The sequence below is a fragment of the Dromaius novaehollandiae genome, chromosome 18, assembly GCF_036370855.1.
Source record: "Dromaius novaehollandiae isolate bDroNov1 chromosome 18, bDroNov1.hap1, whole genome shotgun sequence".
NCBI classification, from domain to species: domain Eukaryota; kingdom Metazoa; phylum Chordata; class Aves; order Casuariiformes; family Dromaiidae; genus Dromaius; species Dromaius novaehollandiae.
In genome coordinates, this window is record NC_088115.1 from 9414801 (window position 1) to 9432250 (window position 17450).

At 66.3% G+C, this 17450-nt stretch overlaps 1 protein-coding gene across 1 annotated transcript; it reads left to right on the forward strand.

Moving 5' to 3' along the window:
* The first annotated feature begins 361 nt into the window (after positions 1-361).
* On the forward strand, positions 362-14816 carry GRIN2C (glutamate ionotropic receptor NMDA type subunit 2C). The gene is made up of 13 exons (XM_064522627.1): positions 362-550; positions 3776-4199; positions 5548-6140; positions 6488-6602; positions 7212-7423; positions 7969-8143; positions 8991-9144; positions 10298-10423; positions 10508-10737; positions 11119-11279; positions 11515-11702; positions 12266-12498; positions 13095-14816. The coding sequence occupies exons 2-13, from the start codon at positions 3792-3794 to the stop codon at positions 14382-14384; spliced, it is 3885 nt and encodes a 1294-aa protein (XP_064378697.1). The 5' UTR covers positions 362-550; positions 3776-3791; the 3' UTR covers positions 14385-14816.
* The last annotated feature ends 2634 nt before the right edge of the window (positions 14817-17450 follow it).

Here is a 17450-nt window from a genome sequence, read left to right on the forward strand (position 1 = left end):
GGGCTTTGCCCCCCGGCTCCCCAAGGGGGTGGGCGCCCAGGGAGCCCGGCAGCACCCGGTGGGCGCCCACCCGCCCTTGCCACCGCTCCCCGGGGCTGGCGGCGAGGCGGAGGGCAGGGGCTGGGAGGACATATGTCTCGTCCTTCTGCCGACGCCTCCTTCCCCCCCCCGGCCTCCCGGCCTCCCCCCGGCGGCCCGGCTCCCCGGCCGGCGCGGCCGGGCGACCATGAAGCGGCGGCCCGGCCGCCGCCGAGACACCCGCCGGCCGCGGGCGCGCTGGGGGGGGCCCCCCCGTGCACACCCGCTCCTCTCCCTCCTTCCTCCCCCCCCGCCCCTGCCGCCCGCCGCAGCTGCAGAGCCTCCTCCTCCTCCTCCTCCAAGGACGAGCCCGGCCCGCCGGCGGCTGCCGGCCCGCCCGCTCCGCCAACTTCGGCGCCGCCGCCGCCGCCTCCCCGGCCGCGGGCGCGGGGCGGCGCGGGGGGGCGCGGCGGGGGCCGGGGGGCGCCGCGCCGCCGCGGGACATGTAGGCAGCGAGCGCCGCGGGCGGCCCGTAAGTACCGGCGGGCGCGGGGGGGGGGGGGGGTCCCGCGCCGCCCCCCGCCCCGGAGCTACCGAGGGGCAGGGAACGGGCTCCGGGGTTAGGGCTTCAGTCCAAGGGGGTCTCCGTTTCGGGGGGGGGGGGCAACGAGAGCGGCGCCGCCAGCAGCCCCGTCGCCCCCGGCACCGTGCGCAGCCCCGCAGGACGCTCGGGTGTTTGGGGCGAATCCGGGCTCGACCTTCGCGAGCGGCGGCGGCGGCGGCGGCGGGCGCCTGTGCCCGGGCCCGCGGCGGCGGGCGGCGGTGGCTGGGGCGGCGCGGCGGGCGCCCCGCAACTGTTGCTGCCGCAGGCGAGGAAGAGGAGGGCTGCGGGGCGACGCTGGCTGGTGGCAGATGAAGGTTGAAAGGAGACGGCGCTAACCGGGGGGCTCCGGCGCTCTTCCCCGCGGAGGGTCCCCCCGCGCGGGGACAGGGACGGCGGGAAGGGGCTGGCGAGGAGTTGGCCGAGGAGGCACTTTGGGGCGATTTTGCCGCTTTGCTGCCTTGCGGGGGGCTCTGCCGAGGTGCCCTTGTGCCGCGGGGATGTCGCTCATCCGGGCCACGACGAGCCCTCGCACAAACCCGTGCCCTCCGCGGTCCCCCCGGTGCGGCTCCTCGCGCGCCCCGGGAGCTTCGGGTTCGTTTTGTCCTTTAACCCCCCCGGCAGCGCTGTCCCCCTGCCCTCCTGCACGCCGTGCGTTCCCTGCGGCCTCAGCCCTGGAGGGGTTTTGAGATAAAGATTTCCCTTTCTCGAGAGAGATTTTGCAATTCAGGACTTCATTACTCCCGTCCCTAAGGTCAAAATATCTGCATGATCTCTTCCCCCGGCTGCGCTCCGTCTCCGATCCGGGGAGGCAGGGATAGAGGACGAAAAGGAGGTTTAAAATTAGGAGCAAACTTTCCCTGTTGCGTTAAAATGATGTTTTAGGGGGGATGCAGGAACGTCAGGGCTTGACTGGTGCCTTTAAAAGCCGGTTTCTCTAAGCGGTTGTTTATCAGGTGAAACTGCGTGTAGGAAAGGGTTTAACCTGCTTAAAAATATCCCAAAGCAACAGAAAACGCGTGCCAAAGCAACAGGGCAGCTCCGGGCCGGCCCTCGGCTCCCCGGGGGGAGGCACGGCGGGGCCCCCGCGCTCCTCGGCCCCCGGCCCCGCCGGGCCCTGCTCCCGCCTCGCAGCTGTCCCTTCCCGCAGCAGCGCCCGGAGCTGAAAATCCGCCTTTTCCGTGATTTTCCCAGAAAGTGCTTCTGCGCTGCTTGGAAAATGGGGATTAAGAAGTCCAGAGGGATTTTATTTTGTTTTTTTCAGCCCCCGAAGATGGGGGTCAGACAGGCTGGCCGGGCGCCGGTGGCCCCTTGCCGAGCTTCGGAGGGGCCGTGGAGCAGCCGGGGGCCGAGCCGGCGTGGGGCAGCGCCGGGCTCCCGCTTCCCCGCCGTGGGGGGACACACGCATCCCGGCAAGCGCCCGGGCCGGGGCAGACCCTGCGCGGTGCCTCCGGCTGCCCGGGGCCCTGCGCAGCTCTGCTGCAGCCCGGCTGGCGCGGGAGCACGGGGAAGGGCTTTGGTGGCTATTTTCCCTCCTCTGGCTCCGTCCCTCTTTCTGCAGTTGGCCTTTCCTCTCCCCTTTCCCCCAAATCGCGTTTTCCCACAGCCGGTAGCTCTCTGGCTTGCTCCTGTTCAAGGAAAAAGGGCCATAAGTTGCGTTTGATTAGCTCTGTCGGAGGCTCTTGTTGCACTTTGCATCCCGAGCCCTGCCGTGCCGGCGCTCGGCAGCGGGGCTGCTCCGACCCGCGTCCGTGCCACTCCGGCGCGGGGAGCAGCCGCCGGCCGCCGGCATCGCACCCAGCCGAGGGGGAGAGCGAGGCGCCGGGGGCCGAGCGCGGTCAGAGCCCGCGTGCACCTCTCCCGATATCCACCCTCCCACGTTCCTTCTTCCCCTCCGGACCCGGGTGCCGCGGGGGGAGCCCGGCTTGGCCGGCCGGATCTGGGTGCCCCACATCCCGCTCGGCGGAGGCAGCCGGGGCGGCCGGCCCGCGGTCCCACGTAACCCTCGGGGCCGGGAACCTCCTGGCCACTCGCTCCCGCGGCCGTTGCAGTAACGGAGGGTTTTTTGTGCCCATCTCTCCGCTCTGCGCTGGCCACCCCAGCTCGGGGGGCGAGGAGGAGGGCACGGGTCCCACGTGAGGCTCAGGCCAGTGGCAGAAATTTGCCCCAATTTCGCCTGGATTAGCACCGAACGCACGAGCCAGCACCCAGCTTTGCAGGAGGGTTTGGCTGGCTGGGGCTCGGGTCCGCGGGGCTCCCAAGCCCTGGGGCCGGGGCTGCTTTGGGGGAAGCGGGTTCCCATCCGTCCGTCCGTCCATCCCACGCGGCGGCCGTGCCCGGGCTGGCGCGGCGATGCCAAGGAGCAGCTGCGAGGGCACAGCGTGGCCCGGGGTATATTTAAACGTCCTTGCGGAGGCACCGGGCGGGCAGAGCGGCTCGCGGGGAGACGCTCTGCTCGTTTTGGGTGGCACGCCGCTCCCCATCCCCTCCGCTCAGGGAGCTGATGCCGGATTCCCGATGAATTATTTATCACAGGACTAAAAATACTTGGAAATTCGCAGCGAGGAGTGAGCGGCTCGACCCGCCCTGGCGCTGGCGTTGCCGTGCCGTAGCATGGGACGCTGCCAGCATGACTCACCGGCCGCCCTCTCCGGCCAAGGAGCCCCGGCGGCTCTCGGAGATGTGGCTACGGGCCAGCGTGAACGGGCCCCCGGCCCCAGCAAGCCCGAAATGAGTTGTTCCATTAACGAAGCTCCGGCAAGAGCCGTGCCCTGGGCCGGCCACGTTTTATATGTTGCATTATCAGCCTCGGTGCTTAATTGGGGAGTTAGTGGAACCGGAGGTGGCTCATCAGCCTGTGACATATAAATATATATCTTCATCAGAAGGGAAGGCAGGCAGCACTCGGCTGACAGCGCGGGCCGGCAGGGGCTCGGGGGGAGCGAGGGAGCCAACGCCGTCTCCTTCCCGAGAGCATCTCCCCGCACCAGCCCCGACGCTCCCGGGGTGTCCCTCCTTCCCGGGGATGCTCCTCGGGGGAAGGAGGAGAAGGGGAAGGGCCCCGGCCGGGAAGGTCGCTGGGTTTTGGGGCTGGGGTACGAGGCTGGTGCGAGGGCGCTGGCGGCGGGTGCGATGGGCTCTGTGCCGTCCTGGCAGGGACGTGGCGGCGGACATGGGCAGAGCGCCGGCGCACACCCTGCTACTGTCGATGGTGCTGGGCTGCTCGGCCGTCTTCACCGACATCCTGCTGCCCGGCCCCGAGGAGCCCGTGGTCAACGTGGCCGTGGTGTTCGGGGGCACGTCCTACCCGCTGCACGTCCGCTCCCGCCTGACTCCCCAGAGCTTCCTGGACATGCCCCTGGAGATCCACCCGCTCACGGTCGTGGTGAACAACACCAACCCCAGCACCCTGCTCACCCAGATCTGCAACATCCTCGCCAGCCACAAGATCCACGGCATCGTCTTTGAGGACAACGTGGGGACGGAGGCCGTGGCCCAGATCCTGGACTTCATCTCCTCCCAGACGCAGGTCCCCGTCATCAGCATCAGCGGGGGCTCTGCTGTGGTCCTGACCCCGAAGGTGAGACTTCTCCCTGGTGGCTCCTGCCAGGGAGATGGAGGGAACGGGGCTTACTGGAGCCATTTAAGGGGTGCAGAGCTGGACATCAGAGCGGCTGCTGGTTTGTGCCATGGGGGCACATTGCAGGGGACCGGGGCTTTCGTGCCCTCGAGGAGGGACCTTCCCTGGTCCCCTGCCCCTTCCCGTCCATCTCCCGCCTCCTTGCACAGGCCAGGGCAGCCACATCCCTGTCCTGCCCCACTGCTCTGGGGGGTGGCAGCATCCCTCCCTGGTGATGGGAGATGTGGGACCAGGGCTGACTCCAGTGCCGGCAAGGCCGGGATGGCTCTGCCTGCCGTGGGGTGCCGGGAAGGGGGTGTACTGCTGGGGGGCTGCGCTTCCCTCCTGCACGAGCTGTCTCTTATCTCCTCCACGGTTGCTCCTGGGCTCTGCCCAGCCTTGGTGCCCGGAGGGGTCCTGCTCCTCCCGGCCTTCCCTGGCATCACGGCAGCTCTCGGCTCGGGGAGTCTGCGTTTTGGCCAGGCAGCGTGCAAACATCCAGCCCGTTGCATCCACTGTTGGGGTGTTTGTGCAGCGGGCTCAGACGTGGCCCCGAGGGGCTGTAAGAGAGCCGTGGCTTTGCTGCGGGCTGCGTGTTTTTCTGCAGCCTGCTCCAGGGCGGGTGTTTCCAGGGGTGGTGGGGGGACCCAGTCGAAGGCCTGCCCTCCTCTTCCTCACCCGCATCGTCTGCAGTCCCCTTTCTCCTGCGATGAATCCGCTGGGGATTCACCCGCTCCGGGCGGACCGACGCCTCGGGAGGAAAAACACTCCGCTGGCGATGGAGGCCGTCTGCACGGCAGAACGCTGCTGCCTTTTCACGACCTTCTGCAAATGCCGTTCACTGAATCATTTAAGACGGAATCAGATCAATTAAGATTTGCTAATGAGAGGCCAGATGGCTGGGGAGGTGGGGTGGGAGGGAAGGCGCAGCCGAGGGGCCCCGGGAGCGGGTCGCGGTCCGGAGGCTGGAACGGGATTTACTCGCCCGGCAGAGTATTTGCCCCCCCCCTCGCTCTTGTGGTTTAAAGGGAAATTAACGGTGTGCTTTGGAAACTTCTGGATGAATTTTTGGTCAAAGGGAGAAGTAATCCTAGAAATGGGGGAGAGAAGAGGCCGCAGAGCGTGGGGACACGTTGGTCCCATTTCTGGTGTCTCCAGCCCTTGGGCCTCACCGGTCTCAGCCCCCTGAGCTCCTCTCCGTGGTGAATTCAAGGTTTGCAGGGGTGTGAGGAGCCCCAGCCACCGGCCCCGGGTGCCAAACCAGTCCCTCAGCCCTTCTCCTCCCCACGGGGCCTGTCTTCTCCTGCAGGAGCCCGGCTCGGCTTTCCTTCAGCTGGGCGTCTCCATCGAGCAGCAGATCCAGGTGATCTTCAAGGTCTTGGAGGAATACGACTGGGGCTCCTTCGCCGTCATCACCAGCCTGTACCCGGGCTACAACATCTTCCTGGACGTCATCCGCTCCTTCACGGACGCCAGCTACTTCGGCTGGGAGCTGCAGGACGTGCTGACCTTCGAGATGAGCCAGGAGCAGAGCAGCTCGCGGATGCAGCGGCTCCTGCGGCAGCTCGACGCCCAGGTGCTCCTCGTCTACTGCTCGCGCCAGGAGGCCGAGTACCTCTTCGCGATGGCGGAGCAGGCCGGGCTGGTGGGGCCGGGCTACGTGTGGATCGTGCCCAGCCTGACGGTGGGCAACATGGAGCGGCCGCCCGCCTCCTTCCCCGTGGGCCTCATCAGCGTGGTGACGGAGAGCTGGAAGCTGAGCCTGCGCCAGAAGGTGCGGGACGGCGTGGCCATCATCGCCATGGGGGCGGCCAGCTTCTTCCGGGCCCACGGCTACCTCCCGGACGTGGGGCGCGACTGCCGGGCGCCCGCCGGCACCACCGCCAACAGCAGCTTCTACCGGTGAGCCGCGGGGAGCCAAGCCTGCGCGCGGGACCGGGGGGCAGCCCGGAGCATCGGTGCTGCGAGCGGCCTCTCTTTGCGGTGGGCGAAGGGAGGAGGAGCGGGTAGGAGGAGGAGGAGGGAGCTGGTGGCAGGGCCACGGCGCTGGTGGGGAGTGGGACGGTGCCAGGTGCTCATGGCTGACCTTGGTGCCACTGGGTCTTTGGTTGCTCCCACCCACATGTTTCACCATGTCCAACTCCGGGACTGGTGGCCGCAAGGCCCCGGCCAGCACCAGGGGAGGATGGAGATGTGCCATGGGGTTGATGGGGCCAGGCGGACTCATGACACTGCTGTCACCCCACCAGGCACCTCCTCAACGTGACGTGGGAGCACAGGGACTTCTCCTTCAACGAGGGCGGCTACCTGGTGCGGCCCACCATGGTGGTGATCTCGCTCAACCAGCACCGGCTCTGGGAGATGGTAGGAACCCAGGGGACCCGGTGGGCTCTTGCCCCATTGTCGAAACCGTGGGCTGCTGCGGGGCCTCGCCACGGTTTTCACACCCCGGCTCGCCTTGCTGCTCGCTCCCGCAGCCGGGCAGCAGGTTTGCACGGCTCTGACGGGCACCAAAGCTGTGCAAAATTTTCTTTTCCCTCCTCAATTTGATGGCTGCAAAATTCCAAAAGATTTCAGAATGTGAACATCCACCTTTGGGGAACAGCAAGCGTTTAGACCTGCCGCAAGCCATCCAGAGCTTTTTTTTGCCCTTTAAGAGCATTTCAGTTGATATTTGGCCATGTTTTTGCTCGCGGTGCTGGCACAAACCCTGCTCTTTGGGGCCCAGGTGGAAACCGCTCCCCTGCGGTCCCTGGTGCAGAGTGCGGATGTGCCCACGGGTAACGGCGGTGCAGAAAGCGGGCTCGCCGTGACCGGGGCGCGAGCTCCAGCATAACGATGTACGGGGAGAAACGGGCCCTCGAAGACCCACGGGGCGAAACGCAGGACGCGGTGGGGCTCCCCGGCTCCCCGTGCCCGAGCACCCGCCGCCGCCTCGCCGTGCGGTGACGGGGCTCTGCCCGCTCTCGGCAGGTGGGCAAGTGGGAGAAAGGCATCATCCACATGAAGTACCCGGTGTGGCCCCGCTACGGCTCCTTCCTGCAACCCGTGGCCGACAACCGGCACCTGACGGTGGCCACGCTGGAGGAGAGGCCCTTCGTCATCGTGGAGAACACGGACCCCAGCACGGGGGTCTGCGTGCGCAACACCGTGCCCTGCCGCAAGCAGACCAACTCCTCGCAGAGGTGCGCGGGGACGGGACGGGACGGGGCGGCGCGGGGTCCCCGGGCCTCAGGCAGACCCCCTGCGCCGCGCGGGACCGACCTGTGCTGGCAAAGAGGGACGCGGCTGGCGCAGACCGACCCTGGCCGGCTGAGCCTGGGCAAGGTTTCCACGGGTCTCTGGCTGTCCGCGTTAAGAGAGGCTCTGCTGAACTGAGCTTCGAGCTGCTCCCTTCTTGCAATCTGGGGCTTTAGCTGTGATGTGGCTTGAAGCCCCCCGCCCAGGGCAATGCTCCAGGACTTCAGCTCACTGCTTCCCTGAGGCTTTGGGGGGTGAATCAGTGGCTTCTCTTCCTTGCTTATTTTGGGGTAAAGCCCCCAAACCTCGTTCACTGTTCAGCAGCAGGGGCAAAGCTCAGCGTCTCTGGCCCTGCTCCCTGGGCAGCCGGTACACTGGAGGCACCAAGGGAAGGGGGATAGGGCAGCTCAGGGTGCTGTGCAACCCCAGGGGTGCTCAGGGCACCTCCAGGGGGGCCTGGGGATGGCCTGACCCGCTTTTCCTGGCACAGTTTCAGCGGCGATGGCCCCGCGGACCCCTACACCAAGCTGTGCTGCAAGGGCTTCTGCATCGACATCCTGAAGAAGCTGGCCAAGGCGGTCAAGTTCTCCTACGACCTCTACCTGGTGACCAACGGCAAACACGGCAAGATCGTCCGCGGGGTCTGGAACGGGATGATTGGTGAGGTAGGGGTGGGCAGGGCTCCTCCCCCAAATTCATCCCCCCCCGCCCGAGGCATCCCAGGGCATCATTCTCCAGCCTTGCTTGGGGGCAGGTCCAGGGCTGGGATTTTTCTGTTGAAATAGGTTAGTGCTTCTGCATTTGGACTCCTGTCTGGTTTTGGCTAGGCCCTGCGTAGGGGATAGCTTGGCATGAGAGAGTGGAAGTGTGATGGTAAATCCCAGGGCTTATGGCTGAGGCTTAACAGGGAAGAACGGCTGGGGTAGTCAGAGAGCCGAAGGTTTGTCATCCCCCAGCTGGCTCTGTTTGGCTCACTGTTAATTTAATAAGCCAATATTAAAAGGAAAGTTAAGGTGCAAAACGAAGCACTCAGGAGGTGAGGAAATGCCTGGAGAAGGTCGTCTGGGTCCCTTAGTCCTGCCCGTTGTGTGTCTGCGTTCCCAGAGGGGTTTTAAGGGCCACCTCATGCCCCGGTGTCTCCATGGGATCCGTGCACGGTCCAGGGAGCCCTTCGGCCATGTCCCTGTCCACGCAGGACCGTGGGCTGCCTTCACCCCGGTCCAGCACAGCGTGGCTTGTCCACAGCTCCACCGCGGTAGCCAAGAAAATACCATTTCTCACTCGACCCTCCAGCGCTGGGATTGCTGCCCAAGGGGCGTGGGGAGGCTCGGGCTGACGCTGCAAGCGCAGGCGGTTTCCAAGGGTGCTGCCCCAAAGGAGGATCACAAATCCCAGCGCTCCCGAAATGCCGCTCCGGGTGCCTTCAGCCCAGCTCCTCTTCCTCCGGCGGCCGGCGGCACGTCGCGGGCGCTGCCGAGCCGCCCCCGCTGAGGGTGAGCTGCCCCTTCCCAGGTGTACTACAAGCGAGCGGACATGGCCATCGGGTCGCTCACCATCAACGAGGAGCGCTCCGAGATCGTGGACTTCTCCGTGCCCTTCGTGGAGACGGGCATCAGCGTCATGGTGGCCAGGAGCAACGGCACCGTCTCGCCCTCCGCCTTCCTCGGTGAGCAGAGCGGGCCGGGGCCGCGCGCCCGTCTCCGCATGTGTGTGTGCGTGTGTGTGTGTGCCCTTGCACGTGTGCGTGTGCACGCAGGGTCCTCCCGTGCTCTTGACAAACGTGAGTTAGCAATATCATCCAGTTGTCATCGTTGGCAAAAAAGAGCCCGTTTGTAGATCACAGGGGAATGAGGTTGTGCCGGCAGCTTTGTGGCTGTCTCCTCCCCGTGCCGTGCCATATGTAATCCTTTTATTATGGAAACGGAGGCTGGGAGCCGCGTGGTTTTTCCTCTCCGTGTTCCTTGTTCCTTGCGTAGCGGAGGAAGGATGGAGGCACCGGAGGTTTGGAGGGAACCTGGGGATTTGCTAGCGCTGAAATCTGCTCGGGGGGATCTGCTGTGTTTGCTGAGCCTTCACCAAATCCTGCGTTTAAGCTGGGGAACTTCCCGGTGCAGGAGACTGCGGGTGCTGAGAGCTCGAATGAGTTTTGGAAAACAACTGGGAAAAGCCTGGGGAGGCAAGGAGGTTGGCCAAGGTCATCGTAAAATTTGAATTAAAAGTTAGGTGATTTCTTGGGGGCTTTCCAGCAAGAGGAAAAGCCCAGCTTAGGTGGAGCAAGGGTTTGCACATGCGGAGCTGGGCTCTCGCGCCGAGACACGTCTGAGGTGCGTGTTGGCGGCTGTGTCCGGAGGGTCTGGATTAATCCCATCCCTCAGGCTGCCCCGGAAGCCGGACCCCCCTGCACCCCCAGTGCTGCCCCACAGCTCCTGCTCGGCGTCTCGCCTCTGCCCCATCCTCATCGGCTCCAAACGGCTCTGCCGGGGCTTATCCCAGCCGCAGCTCCACCACCCCAGGAATACCTGGCTTCACATCCCGGCCGGGGCTGGCCCCCCTCCCGTGGGAGCCTGGCTCAGCTGCCGAGTAATTTCCATTTCATAAGTACATTTTGCCTCGCTTCCCCTTAATAATATCTCTGCAGCAAGGCTGTAATTCCTCCGGAGCAGAGTTATTGCCTGGGATTATTGGCGGAATAATTTTGCAAAGAAACCTGCCTCGGCTCCGTCGCGGGGGCAGCGGCGGTGGTGGCCGTGGGGTCCCCGCTGCCGGGGGGGGGGGGCGGATGGGGACGTGGGTCCCAGCGGCTCCCCGATGCCTTGCAGAGCCCTACAGCCCGGCCGTGTGGGTGATGATGTTCGTGATGTGCCTCACCGTGGTGGCTGTCACCGTCTTCGTCTTCGAGTATTTCAGCCCCGTGGGCTACGACCAGAACCTGAGCAGCGGCAAACGTGAGTGAGCGGGCGGGGGGGGGGTACGGGGGGCCGCCCCGGCCGGGCTGACGGCTCCCCGCTCCCGTCCCCTCTCCCCGCCAGGGCCCGGCGGTCCCTCCTTCACCATCGGCAAGTCCGTGTGGCTGCTCTGGGCCCTGGTCTTCAACAACTCGGTGCCCATCGAGAACCCCAAGGGCACCACCAGCAAGATCATGGTGCTCGTCTGGGCCTTCTTCGCCGTCATCTTCCTCGCCAGCTACACGGCCAACCTGGCCGCCTTCATGATCCAGGAGCAGTACATCGACACGGTGTCGGGGCTGAGCGACAGGAAGGTGCGGGGCGCGCGGGGCGCGGTGGGTCCCGGCTCCAGGCCGGACGTCTTCCTTGTGCCCGTGCCTCAGTTTCCCCATCCACGAGGGACGAGAGCGGGGAGGTCCGGGTGCAGAGCAGGAGTGAGCGCAAGGAGCATCACTTGTGGGCACAAGCGGGGATGGAGAAGGGTGTTTGGGACAGCGCCGTGGCACAACTTGCAAATTGGACTGTTCTCCCTCAAAAAAGTTGTGGGGGGAGCTCGGGGAGGGAGGGGGACACGTTGTGCCTAGCCTGGCCATGCATGGCCAGACAGACGAAGGGACACCACGAGAAGCTGGGGGGTGAGCGGGGGGGACAGCCATGAGCTCCGCGTGACACGGCTGCCCGGGACCCCCCCGCAGTTTCAGAGGCCGCAGGAGCAGTACCCCCCCTTCCGCTTCGGCACCGTCCCCAACGGCAGCACCGAGAGGAACATCCGCAGCAACTACCCCGACATGCACACCCACATGGTGAAGTACAACCAGCGCTCGGTGGAGGACGCGCTCACCAGCCTCAAAATGGGGTACGGCCCCCCCACCCACCCCTGCCATGGGATAAGGCCCCCCCGGATAGGTCATGGCCCTCCCAAATGGGATGCCGCCCCCCCCAGATGGGCTACAGCTTCATACAGCCCCCCAAATGGGATGCAGCCCCCCCCCCAGATGGGCTACAGCCCCCAATGGGGCTACAGAGCCCCCCCGGGGGGGCTGCTCGCCGGGCCGGCCCCCTCCTCACCCTGCCCTCTCCGGGCGCCGCAGGAAGCTGGACGCCTTCATCTACGACGCGGCGGTGCTCAACTACATGGCCGGCAAGGACGAGGGCTGCAAGCTGGTGACCATCGGCAGCGGGAAGGTCTTCGCCACCACGGGCTACGGCATCGCCCTGCAGAAGGACTCGCGCTGGAAGCGGGCCATCGACCTGGCCCTGCTGCAGTTCCTGGGAGACGGTGGGTGCGCGCCGCGCCCGACCAGCGCCTCGTTAGCCTCTTCCAACGAGCTGTTTGCTCGTCCCCTCCGCAGCGCTCTTGCTGGCCCGTGGAAACCCATCCTTGCACAGCAAATTAAGCTGGGGCAGCAGAGGATGAGGCTTTGCCGTCTGCCCACCCCGGCATGGGCCATTTTGGTCCCCGGCACCTTCGGAGGGGCTCAGACCCTGCTGTCAGCTTGGAGACTGCTGTGCACAAAATATATATGAGAGCCAGGGAGCAAAGGAGCAGGGAGCTGGGGAAGGAGAGGGAACATCACGGGGCAGGCAGTGTGGCTGGCCGGCACAAGGGAGGAGGAGGATGGAGGCGTGGGGGGAGAAAAGAGGAGGGAGAGGGCCTGGGAGAAGCATGAGCATCTCACGGGATGCTCAGGCCACGGGTGATGGGGAGAGCTGAGCTGATACCAGCTCTGGGGGTGGCTTTGTCCTCCTCTTCCGGTGACGGTGACGGGCAGGGGCTGTGCTTGGGGAGACGTGGCCTGGGTGGGACTTTTTCACCCCATGCCTCTGTGCGCCTGGTCCCAGGTGAGACACAGAAGTTGGAGACGGTGTGGCTGTCGGGCATCTGCCAGAACGAGAAGAACGAGGTGATGAGCAGCAAGCTGGACATTGACAACATGGCCGGGGTTTTCTACATGCTGCTGGTGGCCATGGGGCTGAGCCTGCTGGTCTTCGCCTGGGAGCACCTCGTCTACTGGAAGCTGCGGCACTCCGTCCCCAAGTCCCACAGGCTCGACTTCCTCCTGGCCATCAGCAGGGTGAGCGTGTGGCCACCGGGGGCTCTCGGGAGGCCCAGATTTCCTCCTGCCAGGCCAGGAGGTGGGCACGGCTTTGCTGCTGCCCCTCAGACCTGCACGGGGCTCGCTGGTGGAGATGCTCGTGTTGAAATGTGTTGTTGGCCAGGGGGACGGCGTCGCTGGGGATGCCGGCAAGTGGGTGCGGGGACAGGGCTTTGGTCTCCCTTTGCTCTTGTTGGGAGGTTGGTCTGCAGGACAGGGGATGGCAGCAGGATGGGAGCTGCTCCGCGGTGGACATGGGAGCAGGGATAGGGGGCTTGCCCTGGCCGGGCTGCAGAGCCGGTGTTCGTGGGGTCCCCGGCACGCAGAGCAGATAAGAGGGAGGATGTGGCACACGTGAAGATCTCGGCTTGACTTTCCTAACAGCCGGAGATCTTGCCCTGAGCAGTGTCATGTCAGGCCAGCTCTTCTTGACCACCCAAACCAGCCGCTGGTGCGGTGGCATTTGCGGACCACACGCAGAAGGACAGGCCGGGCTGGTGGGTGCGGGACGTGGAGCTCCAGCTGCTCCGCTGATGGGGCCGGGGGCCCCCCCCCCCCCCCCCCCCCCTCCACAGGGCATTTACAGCTGCTTCAACGGGGTCCAGACCCTGGCGAGCCCCGTGCGGGCGCCCACCCCCGACGTCACGGCCGGCTCGGCCCAAGCCAACGTCCTGAAGATGCTGCAGGCCGCCAAGGACATGGTGTCGACGGCCAGCGTGGGCGGCTCGCTGGAGACCGCCACGCGCACCATCGAGGACTGGAGCAGCCGCAGCGAGCGCCTCCAGACCACCTTCTCGCTGAGGACACCCCAGCTCGTGGTGCAGAACAGCACCGGCGTCCACCGGCCCCCCGCCGCCGGCCCACCGGAGAGGGTCAGCCGGGTCTACGTGCCCAAGGGTGCTCCTCCGGGCCTGCCCCAGCCCGTCCTCGTGGACTCCAGGCTGCCCGGGGACGAGAAGTGGAGAGGGGCCAACGAGCAGCCCCACGTCCTTCACCCCCTGAAGTTTCGGGGCGGCTGTTCGGGGGACAGATCCCTGCCGGGCTCCGCGGCGGGTGGCTTCCCCCACCTCCTGGTGAAGACCACGCCGGAGGGGGACGGCCGAGACCCGGCACCGATGGGCAACCACGTCGGTGCTGCCCTGACGCCGCCCAGGGAGCTTCCGCTGCCGGACATTTACCGGGAGCACAAGCGGCCGCCGGCGCGGGGCGAGCGGCTGCAGCACCCGGCCCTGCTCCGAGGGGACGGGGGACACGGGGGCTCAGCGCCGCTGCCCCGGCTGCTCTCCGCTTCCGTGAGGGAGGCGGTGGGAAGCCCTTTCCAGCTGCCCTCGTGCGCCCACGGCTCCTTCCCGCGAGCCGAGAGGACTTGCAGAGCCTCGGCGCTGGCGGCGGAGCAGGAGCGGCTGAGCCGGCGCGCTGCCACGTCCCGGGAGTGGGGCGAGAGGCGGCACGGGCCCCGGCACCGTGGAGGCAGCTCGCCCGCCCGCACCGACGTGCCCGACCTCTTCCCCGTGGGCACCGCCGGCTGCGGCCTCCCGGCCCAGGGTCCGGCACCGCCGCGCTCGCCGGGGGCCCGGCTGCCCTCCTACGGGGAGGCGTGCCGGCACACCGGTGGCCCCCGCTACGTCCGCGCCGACGGCACCCTGCCCCTCTACCCCGGGCGCCTCTGCCGCGGGTCTCCGCCGGGCCGGAGCGCCGGGCGCCCCGACTGCGGCTACCGGGACTGCGGGAGCCGCGCGGCACCGGCCTTCCCGCGGGCGGCGGGCGCGGAGCGGAGGGAGCTGCCGGCGGGGGCCCGCGGGGCGGCGGGGGCCTGCGGCGGCCGCTCGTGGCGGCGGGTCGCCAGCCTCGAGTCAGAGGTGTGATGGCACCGGCTCCGGGGCCACCTGCGACACCCCCCCGGCAGCCGCCCGGCCCCGTCCCGCTTGCCGGCACCGCGGGAACGGGCTCATGCCCTCCTCGGCACCGGCCCCGCGGGAAAAAGCAAAGAAGTGCCCTTTCCCCGTGCTGCCCCGGGGCAGGCGGCTCCCCTCTGCTGGGGGGGGGAAAGGGGCGTGAACATGGTGCCCCCCAGCACCCACCGCCGCCAGTGGGGTGCCAGAAGGCCACGGTGATGGACACGCTGGATTGTGCTTCCCACCAAGAATGGGGACGTGGGTGACGGCGGCCGGCTCCCGGCACGGTGCGCAGGCAGGGCCGGCCGGGGACAGCGACCTCCTTGCCGACGGGTTTCCTTCGCCCTCCCGAGGGACTCAAAAATGCCATGTCCAGGTCATTAAAGAGACGTTTTAAGTCGTCTCGGGGGCCGTTCTTCCGTCCGCCTGCGCCACGCTCGGGGCTGCCCGGGCTCGGCCCCTCGGTCGCGGGGACAAGCTGGCTGCAGCACCCGCGGGTGCCCGGGGCCGGCTGCCCGAGCAGCGTTAGCGTGACGACCCGGTGGCTCCCTCCAACCCTGGCTCACAAGATCTGGGGGAAAAGCCTGGCTTTGCTGCCAAACAGCTCGGTTCAGCCCGCCTTGCTGCGGCCACGTTGCTCACCACTCCGCAGGAACCGCAACCGGCCCCCTCGTTAAGCTGCTGCCGGATAATTGCTCGGCCGCTTGTGAGCTGTGACCAGCCCCAAGCTGGGGTAGCCGCGAGCCCCCCCCCCCCCCCCCCCCCCCAGCCCTGCTGCAGCTCGGTCCCCCCGCCCAGGGCAGAGTGCTGGGCTGCCGCGGGCAGGCGGAGGGGGTGGGCGCCCGTGCACGCGTGTGCGTGTCTGCACGTGTGCGACGGGTGTTTGGCAGCCACCGGTGGCCCTTTTTATGGGGGTAATTACAGCAAATAGCTGGAGCCCTGTGTGAAGTCCATAAAAGCTCTGCGGAGCTGCGACACCAGGTAGGCGATGGTGCACGCAGGGGTTGCAACTGGGAGCTGCCACAGCACTAACCCCAGCCAGGGGTGTCCCTTGTGCCCCCGGCATCGTCCCCCTTCGGTCCCATCCGCCAGGTGAGCAGGGGCAGGGAGGGCGTCGGTGCAAAGGCCTGGGGTGGTCAGGAAGGGCCTGGAAATGCATGGGTGGGGGATTTAAAAAAAAAAAAAAAAAAACCCTCTGGCCATCCATCCATCAGTCTAGCCATCCGTCTATCCATCTTTCTGTCTATCCATCCATCTACCCATTTTTCTGTCTATCCATCTTTCCGTCCCTCCATCTGCCCATCCATCTTTCCGTCCCTCCATCTGCCCATCTATCCATCCATCTGGGGTTAAATCCAGCCTCTTTCCCCACTGTCCCCCCCCAAAAATCTGGCTGCTTCGCCGCCGCACTGCCATCACGCTTCAGTACCGACGCTTTAATTCCCATTATTTATTTATCACCGCAATTGTCTCTTAATTGCTTTGGCGGCCCCTCCGAAGGCATCTTGGTGAGGGAAGAAGGTGACGCTATATAAATAAAGGCGCTAAATAAATAAACCCGGCGGTGCCGGTTGCAGGCATGGGGCGGCTCGCCGGGCTGCCGCGGTGCCGGGCCCGCGTGGCTCCGGGGTGCCGGCAGCTCCCTGGGGCACTTCCCGGGGTTGTGGCTTTGCAGCCCAAGGAGCCTGCACCCATGGGTGTCCCGGTGCAGCGGCCTCGGCTTGGCTCCGCAGAGCCCGGCCCGAGCGGGGTAGGGTGGGAGCTGCAGGAACAAAAGGGAGCTGCAAGGAAAAGAAAAAAAAAAAAAAATCTCTAACCCATGTTTTTAATTAATTAGTTATGTCCCTAGTGACTCAGCAGAGGCAAATGGATTTGCCTCATGTTTTATTGCAGGGCTCGGCTGGGGACGGGAGGGACGGGCCGTGGGGACGGGCAGTGGCACCCGCGGGTGGGCAGCATCCACCCCTGTCCCATGCCATTGCGGTGTCATTTGCATAACTAATTTATATGCTAATTGCAGTGGGAAGAGCCGCTCTTTCTCTGCCTTCCCCTGTGCCTGGGGCGTTAATTTGGGGCCCTGGGGGGACGGGAGCAGCCCTGGGGGTCTGGGAGGGGCAGTAGGGTGCTGCGCCGGGGCCGGCAGGGAGCCGAATCCGGCCACGACAGCTCAGCCACAGGATATCTGAAGCATCGGGGTAAAAGAGGGGCCGAGCTGCTCTCGCAGCCGTCCCCGGTGGCATTTTGGGACAGCCCCAACTGAGAAACGCAGCCAGACCTGACAGCCACAGCCGCCTTCAGAAAGGCAGAGACACGCCGCAAAAAAATCCCAGCAGAAACACGAGCCTGGCACCGCACCCTCGACACAGGGCAGCGCTGAGCAGTTTGCAGGTGGTATTTCACCTCGTCCCGCCTGCGTGGGGCAGGACTATTGCCCCCGATGCCCCCGGGCCGCATCCCGCGCTCCCTCGGAGACGAGAGCAGGGCACAGATTCACCCACATATTGGTCCTGGTGCCAGCGCTCGGGGGCTCGGGGCTCTCCGAAGCAGCCGTTTGGTATTTTAGTGCTTAACAGCCCTTGAGGAAGACACTCTTTGGTGAAAGCGCCTAATCCATCACTTTTTAATCCAGCCGGTTCTGGCACCCATGCCACCCGGGATGCTGCAGCCTGCAGTTTACGAGTGCCCTGGGTGGAAAACAAAACACCGCCGGCTCGTCCCTTTGCAGCCGGCCTCTGCTCGCCCCGGGTGCCGCCCCGGGCGCTGGGTCCCTGCCTGCCCCAGCCCCCGGCCCCCGGCCGTCCCCACCAGCGCCCACCCCTTCCCGCGTCCCCTCGGAGCCGGCCTGCCCCAGGCTGGCGGCAGCTAACCCGGAGCCTGTCACCGTGGCCGCACGGGCAGGGTGGGGGGCTCCCCCGACACGCACCATTCCCCAGCGTTTAACAAGGAGCTCAGGTGTTATTTTTACCCCACCGGCCCCTTCCCGAAGACCTCGGCAGCTCCTCGGGTCGCAGGAGAGAGGCAGGATTTGGGAGGCTC

Coding starts and splice junctions, on each gene's coding strand:
- GRIN2C (XM_064522627.1), top strand. CDS start 3,792: ATGGGCAGAGCGCCGGCGCACACCCTGCTACTGTCGATGGTGCTGGGC. Junction 6,141..6,487: donor GCCAACAGCAGCTTCTACCG/GTGAGCCGCGGG, acceptor TCACCCCACCAG/GCACCTCCTCAACGTGACGT. Junction 12,499..13,094: donor TCCTCCTGGCCATCAGCAGG/GTGAGCGTGTGG, acceptor CCCCCTCCACAG/GGCATTTACAGCTGCTTCAA.